A 24,820-nucleotide genomic window follows, 5' to 3' on the forward strand; every position below is an offset into this window, starting at 1 on the left:
TCTTCCATAAACTAACTTATAATGGGCCAAATTCACCACTAATGTAAACTGGTGAAGTGGAGTTACACTTGTTTTGTTCCCAGTCTGGCGTTAATCTTATACTAAGGGTATGTCTACACTACGGGATTAATCCGAATTTATATAATTCGAATTTGGGAAACAGATTGCATAAAGTCGAAATGTATGCGGCCACACTAAGCACATTAATTCGGCGGTGTGCGTCCAAGTACCAGGGCTAGCGTCGATTTCTGCAGCGTTGCACTGTGGGTAGCTATCCCATAGCTATCCCATAATTCCCGCAGTCTCCCGCGCCCATTGGAATTCTGGGTTGAGATCCCAGTGCCTGATGGGACAAAAAACATCGTCGCAGGTGGTTCTGGGTACAGCCTCACCTCCTCCCTCCCTCCCTCCCTGCATGAAAGCAACGGACGGCAGACAACCATTTTGCGCCTTTTTTCCTGGGTCAACACTGCAGACTCCATACCACGGCAAGCATGGAGCCCGCTCAGCTGAAGACAGCAGTCATGAACATTGTAAACACCTCGCGCGTTCTCATGGAGTTTATGCTGAGCCAGGACCAGAAAAACGAGGTAAGGAGGCAGCGGCGGCGGCAGCGCAGCAACAAGCATGATGAGGACATGGACATGGACACGGACACAGAATTCTGTGAAACCACGGGCCCCGGTGCTTTGGAGATCATGTTGTTAATGGGGCAGGTTCTATCCATGGAACGCCGATTTTGGGCAAGAGAAACAAGCACAGACTGGTGGGACCGCATAGTGTTGCAGGTGTGGGATGATTCCCAGTGGCTGCGGAACTTTCACATGCGTAAGGGCACTTTCATGGAACTTTGTGACTTGCTGTCCCCTGCCCTGAAACGCCAGAATACCAAGATGAGAGCAGCCCTCACAGTTGAGAAGCGCGTGGCGATAGCCCTGTGGAAGCTTGCAACGCCAGACAGCTACCGGTCAGTCGAGAATCAATTTGGAGTGGGCAAATCTACGGTGGGGGCTGCTGTGATGCAAGTAGCCAAAGCAATCACTCAGGTGCTGCTATGAAAGTTAGTGACTCTGGGAAATGTGCAGGCCATAGTGGATGGCTTTGCTGCAATGGGATTCCCTAACTGTGGTGGGGCGATAGATGGAACCCATATCCCTATCTTGGCACCAGAGCACCAAGCCACCGAGTACATAAACCGCAAGGGGTACTTTTCAATGGTGCTGCAAGCACTTGTGGATCACAAGGGACGTTTCACCAACATCAACGCGGGCTGGGCGGGAAGGGTTCATGACGCTCGCGTCTTCAGGAACACTACTCTGTTTAAAGGGCTGCAGCAAGGGACTTACTTTCCGGACCAGAAAATAACCGTTGGGGATGTTGAAATGCCAATAGTTATTCTTGGGGACCCAGCCTACCCCTTAATGCCATGGCTCATGAAGCCATACACAGGCAGCCTGGACAGGAGTCAGGAGCTGTTCAACTACAGGCTGAGCAAGTGCAGAATGGTGGTAGAATGTGCATTTGGCCATTTAAAAGGTCGTTGGCGTTCATTATTGACTCACTCTGACCTCAGCCAAAGAAATCTCCCCATTGTTATTTCTGCTTGCTGTGTGCTCCACAATCTCTGTGAAAGTAAGGGGGAGACCTTTATGGTAGGGTGGGAGGCTGAGGCAAATCGCCTGGCTGCTGATTACACGCAGCCAGACACCAGGGCAATTAGAAGAGCACACCAGGAAGCGCTGTGCATCAGAGAGGCTTTGAAAACCAGTTTCATGACTGGCCAGGCTTCAGTGTGAAATATCTGTTTGTTTCTCCTTCATGAAAACCTGCCCCCTTTATTGACTCATTTTCTGTAAGGAACCCACCCTCCCCCTTCCCCCAGCTTGCTTTCAAACCAAATAAAGTCACTATCATTTAAAAATCATTTATTCTTTATTAATAGATTAGAAAAAGAGGGAGGGAACCCGGGTGGGATTTGGGAGGAGGATCGGTGGGAAGGAAAAGGCCACTAAAAAACGGTTAAAAAAATGACAGCCTTTTGCTTGGGCTGTCCACTGGGAATGGGATGGTGTACGGAGCCTCCCCCCCTCCCCCCCCCCGCGTTCTTACACGTCTGGGTGAGGAGGATATGGAACATGAGGAGGGGGGTACAGGGGCTGTAGCGGCAGTCTGTTTTCCTGCAGCCGTTCCTGAAGCTCCACCAGACGCCGGAGCATGTCTGTTTGCTCACGCAGCAGCCCCAGCGTAGCATCCTGCCTCCTCTGATCTTCCTGCCGCCACCTCTCATCTCGAGCGTCTCTCCTCTCCTCACGTTGGTCCCTCATGTCCTCACGTTGGTCCCTCCTGTCCTCACGTTCACTGGCTTCTTTCCTATACTTTGCAACCGTTTCCTTCCACTCATTCAGATGAGCTCTGTCACTGCGGCTGGATTCCATAATTTCTGAAAACATCTCGTCTCGCGTCTTCTTTTTACGACGCCTTATCTGTGATAGCCTTCGGGATGGAGGAGGGAGGCTTGAGGAATTTGCAGCTGCTGTAGGAAGGGGAAAGAAGAGAGAATTGTTTAAAAAGATACATTTTGCAGAACAATGCTTATACTCTTTCACGGTGACCAACACTATTCACATTACATAGCACATGTGATTTCTGTGCAAGGTCGCATTTTGCCTCTTAATACTGAGTGCCTGTGGCTTTGCTGCTAGAGATCACAGGTCCGGGCAACAGAATTCGGCTTGCATGCGGCCATGGTAAGCCATTGTCTTACGGCTTCTGCGCCCTCCTTTCCCACATACCAAGCAAAGCCCGTAGAGTGCTGCGGTTTTTCTGTTAACATTCAGCAGCAGCAGAAAACAAACTAACCACCCCACCCCCCCGCCATGAATTCTCTGGGATGATCGCTGTACCCCTCCCCCCACCGCGTGGCTGGTATCAGGGAAGATCCCTGCAGGAACCAAACTAACCTCTCCCCCCCCCCCGCAGCCCCCCCCCCTGCCATAAATTCTCTCGGACGATCACGGTACCCCTCCCCCCACCGCGTGGCTGGTAACAGGGAAGATCCCTGCTAGCCAAACACGAAAAGCTCAGGGCCAATTTCCCATCTGCGCTTGGCTAACTGCAGGGAAGGATTTATTTTCAGCCACAGGCAAACAGCCCAGTAGGAACGGCCACTTCTGTCCCCTTAATTAAGTTCCCGTATTTCAACCAGGTTACCATGAGTGATATCACTCTCCTGAGGATTACACAACAAGATAAAGAACGGATGTTGCTTGAATGCCAGCAAACACCGGGACCATACGCTGCCAGGCTTTGTCAGGCAATGATACCAGATTACTTGCTGCAAGCATGGTGTGGTCAAGTGTCCTACCATGGAGGACGGAATAAGGATGCACTGCCCAGAAACCTTGTGGCAAGGCTTTTGGAGTACCTCCAGGAGAGCTTCATGGAGATGTCCCTGGAGGATTTCCTCTCCATCCCCAGACACGTTAACAGACTTTTCCAGTAGCTGAACTGACCGCGAATGCATCCCAAGTCCTCAGGGCAAAGTAATCATTAAAAACCGTTTGCTTTTAAAACAAGTTTTATATTTTAAAAGGTAAACTCACCTGAGGTCCCTTCCATGGGGTCAGGGTCTTGGATACTGGCTTGGGAGGGTTGGGAGGGTACTTCAGTCAGGCTGAGAAAAAGATCCTGGCTGTTGGGGAGAACGGAGTGCTGTGTGCTCTCTGCAAGCTCATCCTCCTTCTCCTCCTCCTCCTCTCCCCCATCGGCAGAATCCTCAGGTGTAGCTGATGAGACTATCTCCAACCCGGAATCCACGATCACAGGTGGGGTAGTGGTGGCGGCCCCCCCTAGAATTGCATGCAGCTCGGCGTAGAAGCGGCATGTCCGCGGCTCTGACCCAGAGCGACCGTTTGCCTCCTTTGTTTTTTGATAGGCTTGTCTGAGCTCCTTGACTTTCACGCGGCACTGATCTGAGTCCCTATTGTGGCCTCTCTCCATCATGCCCTTGGAGATTTTTTCAAAAGTTTTGGCATTTCGTCTTTTAGAACGAAGTTCTGCTAGCACTGAATCCTCTCCCCATACAGCGATCAGATCCAGTACCTCCCTCACGGTCCATGCTGGTGCTCTTTTTCGATTATCGGCCTGCATGGTTACCTGTGCTGATGAGCTATCTGTGGTCATCTGTGCTCTCCACGCTGGGCAAACAGGAAATGAAATTCAAATGTTCGCGGGGCTTTTCCTGTCTACCTGGCCAGTGCATCCGAGTTCGGATTGCTGTCCAGAGCGGTCACAATGGTGCATTGTGGGATAGCTCCCGGAGGCCAATACCATCGAATTGCGGCCACACTATCCCTAATTCGAAATGTTAAAATCAATTTTGGCGCTACTCCGCTCGTCGGGGTGGAGTACAGAAATCGATTTAAAGGGCCCTTTATTTCGAAATAAATGGTGTCGTTGTGTGGACGGTTGCAGGGTAAATTCGAATTAACGCTGATAAAACCGAATTAAAGTCGTAGTGTAGACCAGGCCTTACAGTGCCAAATCCAGAGGTTTTCACTCTTGTCAATAGGAGTTTGCTTGAATAATGACTGAGTAGAAACTGAGTACATTTGTGTAAAAGTTGAGTAAGGACTTCTTCAGTAATATGTTACTAAAAACATGTTAGAATTCCATATGTGTAAGTAAAGATACTTTCAAACAAACATGCTGTTATAGAAGATTAAATAACTATGAAACCAGACTACACCAGTCCAGTTGTCTAGAGGTGACAATAATTGCATAATTTAAAGACAAAATACTCATTGTAAACAGATAGTTTGGGTTTAGGTTCAGGTAAAGAGTTCAGTTTCAGATTTGGGTTAGATGAGTAGTGTTACTAATTCTCTAAATTTTATTGCAATTCTCATTATATTTGGTATTTTTTCTTAAAACCCTAGCTCCCAGAATACTGTGATTATGTGAGAATCTTAGCTTTAATTTGAGTGATAAAAGTGTGATTCTAGCTCTCATGGTTATGGAAAAAAGTTTGAAAATTTGATCTGAATATATACTAAAAGATAAAAAACAAAGGGCAAATAAAAAGTGTGACAGATAATACAACTTCCTGCAATATCTTTGGAAGACCATATTATTTTATGTATGGTTTATGTATTATTTTGGGCTGCGATTGTATGTAACCCCTCCAGAGGTGAGATGTGACAGATGTGAGACCTGGGAGTTCAAAAGACTGTATTTAAAATATGCCAGACAAGTAGGGTGATCAGGTGTCCGTTTTTTGACCAGAATACCCGGTCAAAAAGGAACCCTGGCGGCTCCGGTCAGCACTGCAGAAGCTAGTCCCATACCTGTCCTGGGGCACCACACTGCGCCCTGGAAGCAGCCAGCCAGTCCAGCTCCTAGGTGGGAGGGGAAAGAGGGCTCCATGCACTGCCCGATACCGGCTCCGCACTCCCATTGGCCGGGGGTAGGGGCGGTGCCTGCGGGTGAGAGCAGCGCGTGCCACAGAGCCTCCTTCCCTCGCTGCCAAGGAGCCAGACCTGCTGGCTACTTCTGGGCACAGCATGGAGCCAGGACAGGCAGGCAGCCTGCCTAGCCCCACTGTGCCGCTTACCGGGAGCCATTCGAGGTAAGGCCGCACCCCAAGCCCAAGCCCTAACCCCTGCGCTCAGGGGGGTGTTTTTTCACACCCCTGAGCGAGAAAGTTGCAGCGCTGTAAAGTGCCAGTGTAGACAAGTCCATAGACTAATGAACTCATAACTAAGGGGGAAACCCAGTTGTGAGTTTTGAAGGACTAAAACTTACCAGAGCCCTAGGTTCGTGTTGGGTGACTACTAGTAAGCTTTATAGCATGTATGTAGATAGATTTTATTATTGTTTTAATGTGTTTTCTCTGTAAAATTTTTATTTTAAGAATAAATGTACTTGCTTAGAAGAATCTGTGTGGTAACTGATAACTACAGGCCATAGCCCTTATCAAGAAAGTGAAGTACAGGCACTTCCCTTTTTAGGCAGTCTGTTTTGTAGCAAATATCACAATGTACAGCATGTGTACTGCCTTAAAATCCCTGTTAGGAGGGAGCACGACACCAGTCTCTGCCCAAGAGAGATGATGACTTGGAACACAGAGTGCAGTTACCCTGAAGTTGTGGCAAAAAGAACCAGTTTTTCAAATTAATAATTTCAGATTGGGAGTCTGACTCTTCAGTTTTGAACTCTTGGTGTGGGCAACACTGAGTCTGACTGATGGTTCAGAACTTGGGCTCAGTTTGGTTTATAATCTCAGGCTTACCAGCCGATTTAAAATCCATGTCATGGTCTTGGTTTTGGATTAGGTACAGGGTTCATGATCAGGGTCAGTCTGGGCTAGTCAGGGTGAGGGTTCATAGTTCGGACTGGTCAGGGGGGTCATGTCCAGCCCCAGTCCGGGTGAGGGATAGAGTCGGTCAGGGCAGGGTCGGGTCGGGTCGGGGTCAGACAGGACAGGGTACTGGGTGAGGATCCGAACCAGGAACTCAGCTTGGTCGGTAGCCAGCGATCCGGGTTACAACTCAAGCCACGGGCTCGCTCAGGGAGCGGCTCGGATTAGGCTCGGGGTTTGGGTCACGGCTGGAGCCCCAGGTCACGGTTCAGGACAGACTCAGTTAGGTTGTTTGGGGACTCAGGGCGGACTCACTCGGCCCGGGTGATTTCCGCAGCCGGAACCGGTGCGGTCTGGCCGCGGAGCAGCCCGGAGGGATAAAGCGTGGGGACCGGCTCTACGCGCTCTCGGCAGCGGGCCGCTCACGCAGCAGTCTGCGTGGCGCCGAGATGGCGGCTTTCTCCGGTATGTGGCACCGGGCGGCCAGGGGTTTCCCAGGCAGCGGGTGCGGCAGGGGCTGCTGCTTGGGGAGTGGGCCGGCGGGAGGCCGGCTCACCGAGCCCGCGCCGGGGAGGGGGCCGATAAGGAGCCGCAGACTCCCTTGTTACGTGGTCCCCAAGGGAGCCGGGCGTAGGTGTCGCTGTCCCCCGAGGAAGCAGGATCTGCTCTGGCTCAGGCCCGTCGCGCAGGGGCCTAGGGCAGCCCGCTTTCCTCGCCGCGCTGAGCGCGGGGGGCTGGTGTAGCTCACAGGCTGCTACCCCCGAGGGGGGGATGGGGACTTCTGGGGGTAGCAGATTGTGATGAGGTAAGAAAAACAGTAAAGGTCGGTGTCAGTAACAGCTACCTGTAGGGTATTGCTGCGCGTTTCGCTACAGCGGCCCCTTGCACTTGGGGTGAGGATGGCGAGTTTTCTTCACTCCCAGGAGTCATAGGGGCCTAGGCCAGGCTGGCTGCAGTTGGGTGTGATATTCCTTATATAATTTGACTTGTTACAAATTAGTGCTAATTAAATTAAGGAGGTAGCTTTTCACATAGCATAGAAGGGCTGTGAGTTTTTCAAGTAGGTGCTGACTATACGGTTATACCATGTAAATATTTGTCAGATATCCCTCTTCTCTCTTCTCCCCCCCACTTCAGTGTTCTGTAAACTGTTTCATGATAGCTGAATTCCACACTAGAGAGGACTGTAGCTATTTTTTTATTTTATACTATTAGGTGTCAACTCCTGGCCTGAGCACCCTTCCAATACATTAAAATACATAATTTCATGGAATCTTAAAATGTGTTAATATTGACAGATGAAAATTATCAAGAAAAACAAAATCATAGTCACAAGAAGACTTTTGATATTTGGTACTTTAGCTCTACTTCACTGCAGAAATTTACTATAGAGTCCTTCAGGGCTCTCCTGTAATGCTAACTGTATCTTTGGACACCATGGAATAAATCAGAAATTCTTCTCCATATCATGAAGTTTGCATAACTTTAATCCAGGAATTAGACATAATGATCCAAAGACGAAGCTAAAATTTCATGGCTCTATGACAGGGCCGCCCAGAGGGGGGACAAGTGGGGCAATTTGCCCCAGGCCCCGCAGGGGCCCCCCTGAGAATTTTTTGGGGCCCCTGGAGCGGGGCCCTTCACTAGCTCTGGGGGCCCCGGAAAACTCTCGTGGGGCCCGGGCCCCTGGCGCTTCTTCCGCTCTGGGTCTTCGGTGGCGGGGGTTCCCGCCGCCGAAGACGCCATGCCCCCTGAGTCCTCTGGGCAGCCCTGCTCTATAATGTACTTTATGATGAGAGCAACAGACCTATGTTGCTTTTTACAGATTCAGACTAACACGGCTACCCCTCTGATACTTTATGATGAGAGTTTAGCTTGAAAAATCATTTCTATTTTGAGAGGGGGAACCTACTGTTGCTGTTGTGAAACCTCATTATTTGAGACTGTCACGTTGTTTATGTGGTTTTCAATTATAAATTTCAGATTAGGTATCTCTCCATATATTAATTTTATTATCTAACTAGCTCATAGAGCTGGAAGGGACCCTGAAAGGTCATTGAGTCCAGCCCCCTGCCTTCACTAGAAGGACTAAGTACTGATTTTTGCCCCAGATTCCTAAGTGGTCCTCTCAAGGACTGAACTTGTCACAACCCTGGGTTTAGCAGGCCAGTGCTCAAACCACTGAGCTATCCCTCCCCGTAGAACTAGATACAATCAATATAGTGCTTTGGTACAGCTAAGCATCGCCATTCCTTGCAAGGAGTTTGCACATCTTTCTTGAGTCTTGTATTTTGCCTCAGAATTCTTTAAATCCCGCATCAAGTTTTGTGTTGAAGCAACTAACAGTCAGAAGTTTATGAGCAGGCAACTTGAAAATATAGTTAGAATTTTATTTAACTGTTTAGGAAATTAGGGTCATTCCTTTTATTTTTCAAAAAGAAATGTAGAATATTTCTATTTTTTGTTTCTTAAATAGAAGTACCTTGGTTTAAAAGGACACTAGCAACTTAAACATAGCACTAAAATACGAAAGTGGCTTACTCAAATATCAGTGGTGCTGAGATGCAACAGTGATTAGAATAGTTTTAAAACTTGGTGTTGAGCAGAGGGAGGTTTTTTGGCTGCTTAAATGTCATGGGTCAAGACTGGCCTACTATGAACCCCCAATTAGCCAAGCCACCTCCCTTCAGATAACTGTTTATGCCTCTGGTTCTTAGCCTTGGAAAGTTTGGGCACATTCCATGATTAGATAGATATAGAATTAAGCGCAGAGCACTTGCACGCAGAGAGGTGGGCCAGCAGCTGAAGAATCAGGCTGACAACATGATGCTATCAACTGGTTTGTTTAGATCTTTGCATCTCATTCACCTTATTGAACTGCATGAGGGAAGGTAATGGAGTCCATCCATCAACTTATGAGTTTGCCCTGTTTGCTTATGCATAATTCATAACCACCAGACACAGAAGTTGGTGTATAGTCTGATAGTTTTCTTTTAAAAATCCTCTGTAGCAGAATTGGATGTGGGCAAAAACTTTTAATAAAGATTTATTTCACTCTGACCTATCAGCATTGGTAAACTCACTGCAACTCTGTTCCTGTCTTCATGCTGGAGTAATGAGAATTTGGGACGTTGAAAGAAAACAGACCAAGCATTGTGTTGCAGAAATGTCGTGTTTTTTTTTTTTTTTTTTCATTTTGGCAGTGTTACTGTAAAAATACTTAAATGGAGCCTCTGTTAGTTTACATTTAGTTGGACAAAGCCACTGTAGAGTGATGTGATGTATGGTGTTTCCTATTTTATGGCTGAGCGCCCTTGGCACTTTTAGTGCTTGCTATAGGGGGAGTAAAGGTCTGAAGTCTAAAAACCTGAGTCCCCATATAATATGGTAGCTTTGCTCATCAGAAAATAACTTGCATCTCTGTCATGGTCAGAGTTGAGATTTTGGAGCATAGAAAAATTCTACCCTCTGATATGCACATGTAGTTCATATTGATGTCAAGGTGGAGATACACTTGCACATCAAGGATAAAATTGGGCACTAAAAAAGGCGGGGCTAAGGAACTGAGTGAACCCATCTTCACTTTACCTTGTCAGCCATAACAGAGGAAATGGACAAGTAACATATTTCATGCAAAACATTTTGGTGCTAAAGAAGATACAGTACTGTGTTGACAAAAATATAAACACTTATTTCTTTTTGAACTGCATGAAGGGTTGGCATTTGAAAATAATGCCATCAGACTTATGATGAGAGATCTAATGCTTTTGTTTGTTTGTTTTCTGATAGAGATGGGTGTTATGCCAGAGATAGCTCAAGCTGTGGAGGAGATGGACTGGCTGTAAGTATGAGTGCTTAGATATCTGATAAGCAGGAGATCTCCATCAAAATTTGGTCTGTCGCTCAGTGATGTGTAATTTAATTTCTGAAATATCCAGTCTCTCTCTTCACTTAACAGCAAAGATGCACGTTTTCCTTTTTATCCGATTCTTCGGTTGCATCTCTTGTATTCATTTTATCATGAATGACTGAAAAATCTGATAAATGTAATTGCGGAGCTGATGTTAGCCAGGTTGAGGAAGTCAGCAGTAAGGTATTGATTGCAGCCAATGTTATGATGCCTTTTTCTCTGCAAAAAGCTCTTTTTCTCGCCTTACTTTCATTGTAATTGTGGTGAGCTTACTGAACCAGATAACTACTATATCTTAATCACTGAAGTTAGTGGTTTTCAAACTGGGGTTTCAGGTGTTAGGCATCTTATTTGCTAGCTTGTCTCATCCTGCTGCCAATGAAGTTGAATGGTTGCATAATTGTGGCTTCTCCCTGTTTCTAGCTTCTAGTTCAGTTTTCTTTGAATACGTTTCTGCTTGTATGGACAAAATTCATACATTGCAGGTTGAACACTTCATGACATTGACTAAATTGGTTAATTTGACCTCCTTTTGCAATTATAATCTTCCCGTAATCTGATATGCAAGAGGACTGACACTTTACTCTGTCAGCTCTTGTGTTTTACGCTGAGGGTTTTGCAGTCTTCCCACAGATATTCAAGCTGAGTCTATCCCGTTGATTCTAGGAGGTGGTGATGTGCTTATGGTATGTATGTTAAACTGTTCAGTTTGCATAGAAATAAAATTAATGGTTTTACAGTTTTAAAATGTACACTAGAGGGATTATTTAAATCTGGTAAGTAAGCACTGACAAACAAATTTGGAGCATATTTTGTGAAAGCTTAGTTACAGTATGCAATTAATCTTTATCAGAAGGTATAATCAAACAGTCCATTTACTCAAAAACTCACTTTTTTATGTTCTGTGGATTGTATTGCAACACAGTTATGTAAAATTGCATTTAATTTAGGGCTGTCACTTAATTGCAGTTAACTCAAGTGATCATGATTTTTTAATCTAGTTAATTTTTTCATTAACCAGTTTTAATCACACTGTTAATAATAGAATATCCATTTCAATTAATGTATTTGGATGTTTTTCTATGTTTTCAAATATATTGATTTAAATTACAACATGGAATACAAAGTGTTCAGTGCTCATTTTATATTTTTCATTACAAATATTTGCACTGTAAAAAAGATGAAATTGTATTTTTAATTCACCTCATATGAGTACCTTAGTGGAGTCTCTTTATTGTGAAAGTGCAACTTACAAATGTACAATTATTATTTATTTTTTTAACATAACCTTAATGTAAAACTTTAGAGCCTACAAGTCCACTCAGTCTTACTTCTTGTTCAGCCAATAGCTAAGACAAACAAGTTTGTCTACATTTGTGAGATGCTGCTGCTCGCTTCTCATTTGTTAGACATAATGATGCATTAGTTTACTAATGTTTTCAGAGCTCTTGCTCTGAAATGGTGAAACAAAAGCAATAATAATGGAGTCATCCTTTATATCGTAGTTTGTATTGTCAAAGGAGCATGAAGAATATAGGATTTGTCCTTCTATTTTAGAAATCTAAAGAGAAATAAAAAATTATAAAACTTAAAATGTATCCTCTCTTAATACACCACTATTTTGGGTATTTTTTTTCTTGGGCTCTTAATTTGTTTTGTAATTGGTTAAAATCAAGCTTTGAAGATGTTGCTTAAATTCACGCATCTCTAAAGAATTCAGAGTGCTTTAGTACTCAATTATTTCTGGATAACTAAATGAGACTATCTCACAAGTAGTGTTGTTCGTCCCGCTCATCTACACAGTCCCTCTTGGGTACCTTTAGTAATGTTACATTACACACATGTAGTGGCTTTCATTGTAAAGGACACCAGAGCACTTCACAAACTACATTCATGCAGTACAACAGTATTGGAAAAACTGACCCTTGAGTAGTGAATGTCAGACAAGCTGAAAAATAGTACATTACAGTGGAAAGAGGAGCAATTAAACACTTGCAGTTGAGGGAATCTCTTCTTATGGAGTACTTATTTATCATGTGTTGGAAGTCTTCTCAAAAAGAAGGGCCTTTCCTCATAACCAGATCAATACATTAAAAATGAGTTAAATTATGTTAAAAACAAACTAGTCTGTAGCACCTATAATCACGGAAGAGCAGAAAGTCTGCTGGAAATGTTACTGTCTTGCTCTACCTTACATGGAAAGCATTAACCTATACTGATGTGTACCATAGAAAACTTTTAAACTTATGCCTTCACTATTTATTTTAAGTGAATGTGCTATAAATTTTAAAAAATTGGTATAGTTCTATTATGGAGCAATATTTAATGTAGCTTCTGAAAACCCTTTTTCCCCTCTCTCCACCTTCTCCCTTCTCTTCTCTTCCCCCCCACCCCCACCCCCAAGGCTGCAGAAACTGGGAGTGGAAAGACTGGTGTAAGTAAACAAGCTTAATTTGAGTATGTAGATGAGAGATGAAAAGGCACCCTGGTTGCTCCGGTCAGCACCGCCAACTGGGCCGCTAAAAGTCCGGTCGGCGGTGTTGCAGCACCAAGGCAGGCTAGTCCCTACCTGTCCTGGCTGGCACCGCACTTTGCCCCAAAAGCAGCCAGCAGGTCTGGTTCCTAGGCGGGGGGGGGCCCATGGGGCTCTGCAAGCTGCCACCCGGCCCTGAGCACTGGCTCTGCAATCCCAGGAACAATGCCTGCGGGCAAGAGCAGCACATGGAGCCTCCTGCCCCCTCCCACCTCTGTGCCCCTGAACTCCTCATCCCCAGCCCCACCCAGAGCCTTCACCCCCTCCTGCACTCCAACCCCCTGCCTCAACCTGCAGCCCCCTCCCACACTCCAAATCCTTTGGCCCAGGCCTGGAGCCCCCTCCCATACTCTGAACCTCTCATTTCTGGCCCCATCCTGGAGCCTGCACCCCCAGTAGAGCCCACACCCCCTCCTGCACTCCAACCCCCTGACCCAGCCCAGTGAAAGTGAGTGAGGGTGGGGGGAGAGCGAGCCACTGAGGGAGGGGGAATGTAGTGGGCGGGGCCTCGGGGAATGGGCGAGGGTAGGGTGTTTGGTTTTGTGCAACTAGAAAGGTGGCAACCCTAATGTAGACTAATACAATTCAGACGTGAGAGGTGCGTTTTGGTGTGTTGCAGTGTTTGTTTACTTAAGAATTAAACATTTCTATTAACAAATAAAATGGTTTACAACTAGACTAGACAGCTTTGATTTTTAAACACAAGGATTGGAAGATAACATCTGTCTTTTGTGCATAATTTATTTTTTGTGGCTTAACTTTTGATACTGAAGAAATGCATCAAATGATCTCTGTATTTTTAGGCTTTCAGCATCCCAGTTATCCAGATTGTTTATGAAACACTTAAGGACCAGCAAGAAGGCAAAAAGGGGAAAACAACTATCAAAACTGGTGGGGCAGGTAAGTCTGTTCACTTAACTACATAATTCTTGTGGCATTTGAAATATTGGAACTGAATATATTTCATTCTATTTCTTGTTTTAGTTAAAGTACAGCTCTTTTTTTTATTAAAAAAAGAGTTTGGGCCTTTATTTAATTAAGTCCTATGTATAGTATGTTCTACAAAATGTAGGGATGACTTTGGAGCTGTCACAATGTGTTTATGTTGCAACAGTTTTCAGTCTCCAATTACGATTTGAGCCCAGGTGCACTTGGGACAGTTCAAGTGCGTGGGGGGGGGGAGAATGGTCCTACTTGAGAACCAAACCACTTTAATGCAGGTGGAAAGGACTTGTAGATCTAATTGCCATGGAATTTTGTTTTTAAACTTTTTTTTTTAATGGCCAATTTAAACCTGCAAAATACAAGATCCCTTTTTATTGTAGTATGTGCACAAACTCTTCACAAATAGCTTTGGGTGTCTGCAGAATGAAATCAAACTTGACTTGTTACAGCTGTCTCTCTGAAAGATACACTAGAATACAAATTTAAAATGACACTGACTGGAATATTTACTTTAACCAATACAAGATACCTGAAAAGTGAATACTCAGCATGTACAGCAACAGCATTCAAAATTCCTTGTTATGTTTTTAGAATATATTCTATCTGACACAAACCTCCTGGCTTTTTATCATGGTTTTGAAGATCTAGGCCTAACAGTTCAAGAACTTATTCTCTGAACTCAAATGCAGTAAGACCATGTACCAAAATACCATCGACTTACATATTTACACCTTGTAGATTTTAATGCTAACTGTACTGACTGACCTTATTGGTGTGGGGTGGTTTTAATTTTTATTTATTTATTTATTTTAAATAGTGCTCAACAAATGGCAGATGAACCCATACGATAGAGGATCAGCTTTTGGTAAGTTGTCTTCTCAATGCTGTAAGAGTGAGTAACAAATACACCTCTACCTCGATATAACGCTGTCCTCAGGAGCCAAAAAAATCTTGAACTTGCTTTGATCCACTGGAGTGTGCAGTCCTGCCCTTTCCCCTCCCTCCCTCTCTCCCCCCCCCCCCCCCCCCCCCGGACCACTGCTTTACCGCGTTGTATCCAAATTCGTGTTATATCGGGTCGCATTATATTGAGGTAGCGGTGTATTATTAAATTGTAAAATGCAGTCTGTAAATAGAAGTATAAGCTGATTTTGAATGTAACTGGAAATAAAAGACCTAGGCCTGCATCTTTCACTAGAATCGTAGAATATCAGGGTTGGAAGGGACCTCAGGAGGTCATCTAGTCTAACCCCCTGTTCAGAGCAGGAAATTCCCAACTAAATCATCCCAGCCAGAGCTTTGTCAAGCCTGACCTTAAAAACCTCTAAGGAAGGAGATTCCACCACCTCCCTAGGTAACCTAGAGTAAGTACTTTACTGATTTCAATGGACTGCTTAAGGGCTCCAGGGTTCCGATCAAAATCTGTAACTGCTGTTTGGTATCAGCTGCAGGACTTGGTTTTGGGATGGAGTGTGGCATGTTTCTGAGTATTGTATGGGTTATTTATTTCATTGTTACTCTAAATTTTACAAGTTAATTTGACTTTTAATAGAGTCCTTTATTCTCAAAAACAGATTTACAGAAAGAGCAGGTTGGCTATGGTCCATGGGAAGCATTCAAAATTACAATTCAATCTGAAGTGCTTCATTTTTAGACTCACAAAAAAATGAAACAGTTAATATTGCTGTATTGTCAATGTATATTAAGGGGAAACTAATGAAGATACAATAGTTTGTGAAATGTGGACCAACAATACAATATTATCTTTCTAGTCATGGTGTTTTACTAATAAAATAAAAAAACCTTTTAAAAGTTTAGGCTGCCTGTCCTTGAGAGGGTGACTTTTTCCATGATGAAGGAAGATGTTAAATCTTCCTCTGAAATCAGGATTATGTAGATCCCTTCAGTATATCAATTTTATATAGTGATGGCTGAGAACTAATTTTTAATAAGGTAGTAAGGTCATTATCAAGACCAAGGAGGCGGAGTTTAGCACAAAGGGCTTTAAGGCAGATGGTGCTTATGAAATGTGAGTAGAATGGTTGCCCACATTGGATCTACCATATGGCAGTTCCAACGGATGAGTTATAAGTAGTGAACGTGATCCTTGGATGCATAAGCAGGTGGATGTCCCATAAAAATAGGGAGATGATATCGTCTCTGAACATGGCATTAGGGATATCATTACTGGAATACTGTGTCCCGTTCTGATTTTCACAGTTCAAAAAATGATGTTGGGGAAAAGCTGGCAAGGGTTCAGCAGAGAGAGATGAGAATTATTAGGGGGTTGGAATCATGCCTGTGGTGAGAAACTTTTTTTTTTTTAATAGTTTTAGCCGAGAGAAGGTTAAGAGGAGATGTGATCAGTCAATAAGGTTTATAAGTACCTGATTTCTGATAGTATGTTTCTCTGTTTAATCTGGCAAAAAAACAAAGGCACAGCATAATGACTTGAAGTACTTGGAAGATTAATCTAGACACATTCAGACTAGAAATAAAGTGAAAAATTTTAACAGCAAGAGTAACTAACCATTGATACGACTTGCCTAGGAGTATGGTGGATTCTCCAGCATTTGAATCCTCTTAGGGTACATCTACACTACAGGGGGGAGTCTATTTAAGATACGCAAATTCAGCTACGTGAATAGCGTAGCTGAATTCGACGTATCGCAGCCGACTTACCCCGTTGTGAGGACGGCGGCAAAATCGACTTCTGCGGCTTTCTGTCAGCGGCGCTTACTACCACCTCCGCTGGTGGAGTAAGAGCGCCGATTCGGGGATGGGACGCGACAAATCGATCCCCGAGAGGTCGATTTCTACCCGCCGATTCAGGCGGGTAGTATAGACCTAGCCTGAGTCAAGATTAGGGCCTGGTCTACGCTAGAAAATTTAAGTTGGCTTAACTGTGTCATTCAGGGGTGTGAAAAATCCCCACTCCTGAGCAGCATAGCTAGACTGACCTAATCCAAGTGTAAACAGCACAAGGTCGATGGAAGAATTCCTCCTCGCTTCCACCTCTGAGGGCGGTAGATTACTTACACCAACAAGCGAATCCTTCCTGTCGGCATAGGTAGTCTCTATGCTGCAGCAGTGCTTCTGTAGCATTTTAAGTGTAATAGACATACCTTGGATATCTTTCGGTAACTTCTGTTTGAACTATGGCATATTATGGGCTTAATGTGGAGATTACTGGCTGAAGTTCTCTGGCCTGTTTTGCCAAAGGTCAGACTAGGTGATCATAATTGTAACAGCAGAATGCACAATCTATAAATTACTCTTGTTGAAAATTGAAGTGTCAAAGCAGCGTTCAGATACAATCCTGGCCATAGCATTTCTCCACATGAGTTCTTCGTAAAAGGCTGAATCAAGTTTCTGTCCATTTTAATAGTGGATTAGCAAAGTGAAGGAACTGCAGTGTTTGAACAATTTTTAAGCACTATGTATTTTTATAAAGCAGCATTAAAGTAGGATACAAACTTTTCAGTCTGACACTTGCCTTCCATACTGACGTCAAATGTCAACTTGACCTAGGTTGAAATGGAGCGGAGTTTCATGCTATGCTTGTTGCAGGGCAAACATTTGTGTCTTTGCAAAGTGAATATATAATTGTTGTACTGTGTGCTAAGGATTGCATTGTCCGTGTAGCCATAAATAACACTGGCACGAGAGAATTCTTGCAGATAGAACCATGTTACCAAACATCATATGAGTTGTGATGAATTTCTGTCTGTTTTCTTAACAATTGTAATAGAGGATATGCTAAAACTGTCCAACCACTAACCGTTCTTGTACCACATACTTGGAGTTGTGTGCACATTTGCTGTACCTCTTCACACCTGAAACATGTCTGTGAAGAGATGCTGGTTAAGTGCCAGTTAATACAAAATATCATTAAACTATGATTGTCTTCCAAAGGATAGGAAGCGGGTTAAAATATAGTGGGTTTTTTCCCTTTGGGTAGGAATAAAGAATAAATTAGATTCAAGTTGGGGCATAATTACTTTTCAGATCTATGGTCTCTCCTGTAGAGGAGAAGCATTTATGAAAGCTACTCTAAAATGTTTAAGTTCTCATTGTTTTGTCTTCTTCAGCAATTGGATCAGATGGTCTGTGTTGCCAAAGCAGAGAGGTAAAGGAATGGCATGGATGCAGAGCAACTAAAGGAGTGACTAAAGGTAGTTATAAAATGATTAAGTATGCATTTTGAAAACAATTTGAGTTTCTGAAACATGAATATCTTTGACTTTCTACCTTGTCGACTATCCTCCGTTTAAGTTGGTTGCATTCAGAATAGTCACTATGGATCTGGCTGTACACTGGCTCATAGTCTTACACAGATTGAAGACCTTAATAAGAAATGTACTTTTGCATATTTAAGTTCAGTTTTACTAATATCTTACCAAAAAAATCCTCAGGCTTCCTCTTGAAGTAATGAAGCTGAACTGCTTTGATGAAACTGAAATTTAAATGTTGTATGTGGTGTGGTTTGTTTTAGGAAAATACTATTATGAAGTATCCTGTCATGACCAGGGCTTGTGCAGAATTGGGTGGTCCACTATGCAGGCTTCATTGGATTTGGGTGAGTTGTCTTCATAAAATAGAAAATTCTGAAGTTCAGCTGGTCTTGCACGATCTAAAAAATAAAAAGGAGTCATATAAAAAATGGAAACTAGGACAGATTACAAAGGATGAATATAGGCAAACAACACAGGAATGCAGGGGCAAGATTAGAAAGGCAAAGGCACAAAATGAGCTCAAACTAGCTACGGGAATAAAAGGAAACAAGAAGACTTTTTATCAATACATTAGAAGCAAGAGGAAGACCAAAGACAGGGTAGGCCCACTGCTTAGTGAAGAGGGAGAAACAGTAACAGGAAACTTGGAAATGGCAGAGATGCTTAATGACTTCTTTGTTTCGGTCTTCACCGAGAAGTCTGAAGGAATGCCTAACATAGTGAATGCTAATGGGAAGGGGGTAGGTTTAGCGGATAAAATAAAAAAAGAACAAATTAAAAATCACTTAGAAAAGTTAGATGCCTGCAAGTCACCCGGGCCTGATGAAATGCATCCTAGAATACTCAAGGAGCTAATAGAGGAGGTATCTGAGCCTCTAGCTATTATCTTTGGAAAGTCATGGGAGACAGGAGAGATTCCAGAAGACTGGAAAAGGGCAAATATAGTGCCCATCTATAAAAAGGGAAATAAAAACAACCCAGGTAACTACAGACCAGTTAGTTTAACTTCTGTGCCAGGGAAGATAATGGAGCAAGTAATTAAGGAAATCATCTGCAAACACTTGGAAGGTGGTAAGGTGATAGGGAACAGCCAGCATGGATTTGTGAAGAACAAATCATGTCAAACCAATCTGATAGCTTTCTTTGATAGGATAACGAGCCTTGTGGATAAGGGTGAAGCGGTGGATGTGGTATACCTAGACTTTAGTAAGGCATTTGATAGGGTCTCGCATGATATTCTTATCGATAAACTAGGCAAATACAAATTAGATGGGGCTACTATAAGGTGGGTGCATAACTGGCTGGATAACCGTACTCAGAGAGTTGTTATTAATGGTTCCCAATCCTGCTGGAAAGGCGTAACGAGTGGGGTTCCGCAGGGGTCTGTTTTGGGACCGGCTCTGTTCAATATCTTCATCAACGACTTAGATATTGGCATAGAAAGTACGCTTATTAAGTTTGCGGATGATACCAAACTGGGAGGGATTGCAACTACTTTGGAGGACAGGGTCATAATTCAAAATGATCTGGACAAATTGGAGAAATGGGCTGAGTTAAACAGGATGAAGTTTAACAAAGACAAATGCAAAGTGCTCCACTTAGGAAGGAAAAATCAATTTCACACATACAGAATGGGAAAAGACTGTCTAGGTAGGAGTACGGCAGAAAGGGATCTAGGGGTTATAGTGGACCACAAGCTAAATACGAGTCAACAGTGTGATGCTGTTGCAAAAAAAGCAAACATGATTCTGGGATGCATTAACAGGTGTGTTGTGAGCAAGACACGGGAAGTCATTCTTCCGCTCTACTCTGCTCTGGTTAGGCCTCAGCTGGAGTATTGTGTCCAGTTCTGGGTGCCGCATTTTAAAAAAGATGTGGAGAAATTGGAAAGGGTCCAAAGAAGAGCAACAAGAATGATTAAAGGTCTTGAGAACATGACCTATGAAGGAAGGCTGAAAGAACTGGGTTTGTTTAGTTTGGATAAGAGAAGACTGAGAGGGGACATGATAGCAGTTTTCAGGTATCTAATAGGGTGTCATAAGGAGGAGGGAGAGAACTTGTTCACCTTAGCCTCTAAGGATAGAACCAGAAACAATGGGTTTAAACTGCAGCAAGGGAGGTCTAGGTTGGACATTAGGAAAAAGTTCCTAACTGTCAGGGTGGTTAAACACTGGAACAAATTGCCTAGGGAGGTTGTGGAATCTCCGTCTCTGGAGATATTTAAGAGTAGGTTAGATAAATGTCTATCAGGGATGGTCTAGACAGTATTTGGTCCTGCCATGCGGGCAGGGGACTGGACTCGATGACCTCTCGAGGTCCCTTCCAGTCCTATAATCTATGAATCTATGGTCTACAGGAGTTCGTGTCACAGAGGGCATATAATCTCCTGCTCCAGTCTTCCAGAGAACAAGTAGAGGGGACATCTGTGGGGATTGCATTAGAGGGAGAGCAAGCCCACAGATGTGCAGCTCTTTTCATCCATGCAGGAAGAGATCCCCCTGTAGGGGGGATACACTCTAATTTTCTGTTTCTATTTTCATAGTTTTAAAATGTAGATGAGTAGAGACTGAAAAAGTCAGCATGCTATCTTAGAGATTGGTGTTCAAGAGTGCACCAAGGCAATGAAAATTGTTTAAGAGCAAGTGTTGTTCCCTTGCATGATGGCAATCCAAACAGTTGAGTTTGAGATGGTAGTGAAAAAGGATCTGTGATCTGCAACCTGAACAGTAACAATGACATTGTTTAATTTTGAGTTTAGGCACTGACAAATTTGGCTTTGGCTATGGTGGAACTGGAAAGAAGTCACACAACAAACAGTTTGACAGTTATGGTGAGGTAAGTTTCAATCATTAAGTGGCTAGAAATAACATTTCTAGTAAATAACAGCATCTGTTTTAGAAATTAAAATATTTGTGTTACACATGGTACAGTATGTGTATATAATATAGATTGCTGCTTTAAAAACCAGGCATTGAATTAGCACAAATCTGGAATTTTTATGTTTATATTTACACAAACATATTGACCCAACACGCCCACATCTTAAAACTTACAGCTATGTATAGAGTGAAGAAATAATCTCATCTTCTGGACTTATTTCTGGGGCTTTTCTTTCCATTGTCATCATTGGCCTCTATGCAACTGACCTGCTTATGGGTATTCACCACCACCACAATGAGGACCTTGTATTGCATTGAGCAGTAATTAAGGAATTTGTTTCACGTTACCTTATTGCTTCACTTACTGGGCTCTTTTTGTCACACTATACCAATACAATGAAGTCAGTCAGATCTAAACCTTTTACATCTTAGCTGTTCGGTTGAGAATTGGATTTTTGTTTCCCCTTAAAACTGGTCTTTCCTCTTTCCTGTTTCTGTTCTAGTCTTTTTGAAATTGTAGTGAACTTCAGAAGCTTACATGCCTATCTGAATTCCTCTGACACAATTTATATGAAGCCAAGTAGCTCAGCAGAAACCCAATTTTAATAATTCTTTAATATTATTGGTAAACTGTCCAAAGCTTATGCATTGCAGCTTTTGCAGCTATTTTAAAAATATATATATACTTTCTGATTACTAAAATTGAAGTACTTTATAAGAACCCAAGGGTGATTGAAGAGGTGCTACATAAAATATTTTTGAAAGATGTTCAGTGCAATCTCTTGTTTGTACCTGTATAAATTGGTATGAACGTAGGCTTGCATGTTTGTCATAAACTGAGATTGCTTGTCTAATAAATCCATATTTAGTGCACTTCCACTGAGACTTAAATCTAATCCAAAATATATTTTTGGTTTTATGAACAAACTACAAGAAAGTTTGATTTTACATAATTAATGTTAAGATTCCAGTTTTGTCTGTTCTAACACACTTATTTTCAGGACAAGTGTGTGCTGTTCAGAGAGGCTTGTTTAATCAAATTTAAATTTGATACCTGCTTTTGAAGCTGTTTGGGTCGGAAACTATGAAGATTAATAGAATCTGAGCACAATTTTTTTTTTTTTTTTTAAACAACGTAACTACTCTAAATCAGTTTGTTCTGTTCTCAATCTGTCTTCCATTGTAGGAATTCACTATGCATGATACAGTTGGATGCTATCTGGATATAGACAAAGGGCAAATCAAGTTCTCCAAAAATGGTAAATTCGCATTTTTATTTTATTTTATTTTCTCCTTTTTGACAATCTAACTGAACAATTCACCCTAATTGTGCTTTAAATGTATTATGTTCTCAGGGAAAGACCTTGGCATTGCATTTGAAATCCCACCACATATAAAGAGCCAAGCACTCTTTGCAGCCTGTGTTCTGAAGGTAACTTATGAATCTGTCACACGTGAGAATTGTTCCAATCCAGTTTTAAATATCAAATATTGATCATATTCCATAATGACTATTTATATAAAATCTTGTGCATTCTTGCCTCAGTTACTATCTCCCTCATTGGCCACCCTGCCCCTTGCATCTTTTCTATCAGCAATCTGCTGATGAAGTTGTTCTCTCACAGAAATGAAGTACTGTGTAGAAGGGTTAGGGTTTGAACTTTCCTCAGATTCAGAAAACAAATTAGTGTAAGTTTGCATTTTACAGTTTTAAAGTTAAACATTTAATTCTCCGCACTACTGTCTTGTCCACCTACTCTATAATACAGTTCAGTAACTTAACAGTTAAAAGAACAGCCAGAAATGCTAGTGTATAATGTGGGTGAGAAAACTTTAAGAACCTTAACTCTTCAATTTAAATTCTCAACCCTAATGTTACACTAATGCACTGTTGTAGCATTCTCCACTGATTTAATAAATGTTATAATAATTGAAAGCATTTATATGATGCCTGTCTAATGTATGAAGTCCCTTCAGTGGAACTTTCAGGACAGCCAAAGACTGAATCATATCTTTAAATCTATTGATGCAGTTTAAAAGGCAGTACTACCCAATGAGGCAGGCATGGTTAAAATATTGAAGTTCATAAGGGGTCTAAATCATAGTTAAAATTGGAGACATTGATTCAGAAAACCAATATCTTAAACACCCCACAAGTAAGAGCAGGAGGTAGACAAATGAATCCAAACTCTCCATCAGACAATTTTATGTTCAACTTTGTTTACAACTCACTTTTGGGGAGATGTGTTTTTAAAAGATGAAAAATCTTTACTATGTTATTATAAGCTTATGGCTGATTCCCACAGAAATCTTTTTATGGAAGTGTTGATAAAGACAATATATATCTAGAATCAATGTCTGAAATGTTTTGTGAAACTTATTTATTTCAGAATGCTGAATTGAAATTCAATTTTGGTGAAGAAGACTTTAAGTTTCCACCAAAGGATGGATTTATTGCTCTTTGCAAAGCTCCTGATGGAAATGTTCTGAAATCGCAGCAGGCAGGTATGTTTTTGCAGGGATTAATATTAGAATTCCTCACAGATAGTCTGGAGACTAAGTGGGATTTTTCAGAAGGGCTTTGAATTGGCCTAATTGTGCCTATTCAAGACACTTGATGCTTGACCGTTGACTTCAGTTGGAGCAGAATTAGGTTAACATGGAGCACTTCTTTGCAAATCTCATCCTAAGTCTTAACTCTCTATATAGTCTAATACTTAATATGAAGTTGCCATGTTTTAGCTATTTAGTTGATGCATATCCAATTCCGAACTATGGGAATTCAGCTTAATTATAAAAAGACACCCACTTCAGGAATTAGCAATTTTCCATTAAAGGATGACCAGTGAATGGTTCATGCTGTATCGCTAATATGAACATTTTGTCTTGGTCTGATTAGTTTTTGAGTGGGGAATTACACTTTTTTCAGTTCCAAATATACATCTGGAGGTGAAATCTGCTAGCTGCAAATGAGTAAAATTGTTGGCTATAGCAATGATTTTTTTTTTTAATGTAGTAAATAATGCCTTTAAAAGTTGCATTCTCAAGATTATTATTATTTTTTTTTAAACTGGAAAGTCTGGAAAATTATTTCTAACAATGAATTTAAAGATGTGAAATTTAACTTTTCTCTCCACTGCAAATGTTTTCTTCTCTAGGAAATGCACAAGTGGCTCAAACAAAGAACCTTCCTAATGCTCCAAAAGCATTAATTGTGGAACCATCCAGAGAGTTAGCAGAACAAACTTTGAACAACGTAAAACAATTCAAAAAAAACGTTGATAATCCTAAATTAAGGTAACAGTTTTTCTAATGCTATCTGCAATCCAGGTAACATTCCAGTTACTTTTGGTCTGTATGGATGATGTCCTAGGTTGTATAATTTCAGGGTCAGCCTTAAGATTCATGTGCACCCAAGATGAAGCAGATGGAGACACGGACAGATTGTAGAGTGGAAATTTGGGCGATAGTTGCAGCATCAAGGCTAGATCATCAAACAGTTGATATTTGTTTAGGCCATCTCTACCTAATGTGGTGTGTGTTTTGGGGGTTTTACATTTGACAACCTGAGGTATGTCTAATGCTCCCTTAAGTTTGAAAAAATGGAAGAAAGAAAACAAGTAATTACAGTATCCTAGAAGTGTAGAGATAAAGGACCTCACGGTCAAGTCCAACTTCCTGCTCTGAAGCAGGACCAAGTATACCTAGAGACCATCGCTGAGAGGCGTGTTTTCAGCCTGTTTTTAAAAACTCCAATTATAAGAATTCCACAGCCTTTTAGGTAACCTGTTCCAATACTTAATTACCCATATAGTTTAGAAACTTTTCCTAGTACCTAGCCTAAATCTCTGATGTTGCAGATTAAGCCCATTTATTTATTTATTTATTCCTAACTTCAGTGGACCCTAACAATTTTTGTTGATCTCCTCTGGACTCCCTTCAGTTTGTCCCTACCTCTAA

General features: G+C 42.2%; 2 protein-coding genes across 2 annotated transcripts in view; one reads left to right on the forward strand and one right to left on the reverse strand.

The window, feature by feature from the left end:
- Window positions 1-2,101: 2,101 nt before the first annotated feature.
- LOC128835109 (trichohyalin-like) lies at window positions 2,102-3,730 on the reverse strand. The gene is made up of 2 exons (XM_054024487.1): window positions 3,603-3,730; window positions 2,102-2,533 (listed from the first exon to the last, which is right to left on the reverse strand). Exons 1-2 carry the CDS (start codon window positions 3,616-3,618, stop codon window positions 2,106-2,108), a joined length of 444 nt encoding a protein of 147 aa, XP_053880462.1. The 5' UTR covers window positions 3,619-3,730; the 3' UTR covers window positions 2,102-2,105.
- Window positions 3,731-6,717: 2,987 nt separating this feature from the next.
- The window catches only part of DDX1 (DEAD-box helicase 1), a 36,643-nt gene continuing 18,540 nt past the window's right edge, over window positions 6,718-24,820 (forward strand). Inside the window, exons 1-13 of the mRNA XM_054022240.1 lie at window positions 6,718-6,823; window positions 10,148-10,199; window positions 10,891-10,954; window positions 12,673-12,702; window positions 13,605-13,701; window positions 14,564-14,611; window positions 17,838-17,921; window positions 18,242-18,325; window positions 20,740-20,816; window positions 22,047-22,119; window positions 22,216-22,292; window positions 23,251-23,365; window positions 24,019-24,157. Coding sequence (XP_053878215.1) covers window positions 6,808-6,823; window positions 10,148-10,199; window positions 10,891-10,954; window positions 12,673-12,702; window positions 13,605-13,701; window positions 14,564-14,611; window positions 17,838-17,921; window positions 18,242-18,325; window positions 20,740-20,816; window positions 22,047-22,119; window positions 22,216-22,292; window positions 23,251-23,365; window positions 24,019-24,157 — 956 coding nt within the window. The 5' untranslated portion in view covers window positions 6,718-6,807. The remainder of the gene's footprint in view (window positions 6,824-10,147; window positions 10,200-10,890; window positions 10,955-12,672; window positions 12,703-13,604; window positions 13,702-14,563; window positions 14,612-17,837; window positions 17,922-18,241; window positions 18,326-20,739; window positions 20,817-22,046; window positions 22,120-22,215; window positions 22,293-23,250; window positions 23,366-24,018; window positions 24,158-24,820) is intronic.

The sequence above is a fragment of the Malaclemys terrapin genome, chromosome 3 (assembly GCF_027887155.1).
Source record: "Malaclemys terrapin pileata isolate rMalTer1 chromosome 3, rMalTer1.hap1, whole genome shotgun sequence".
Taxonomy (NCBI): domain Eukaryota; kingdom Metazoa; phylum Chordata; order Testudines; family Emydidae; genus Malaclemys; species Malaclemys terrapin.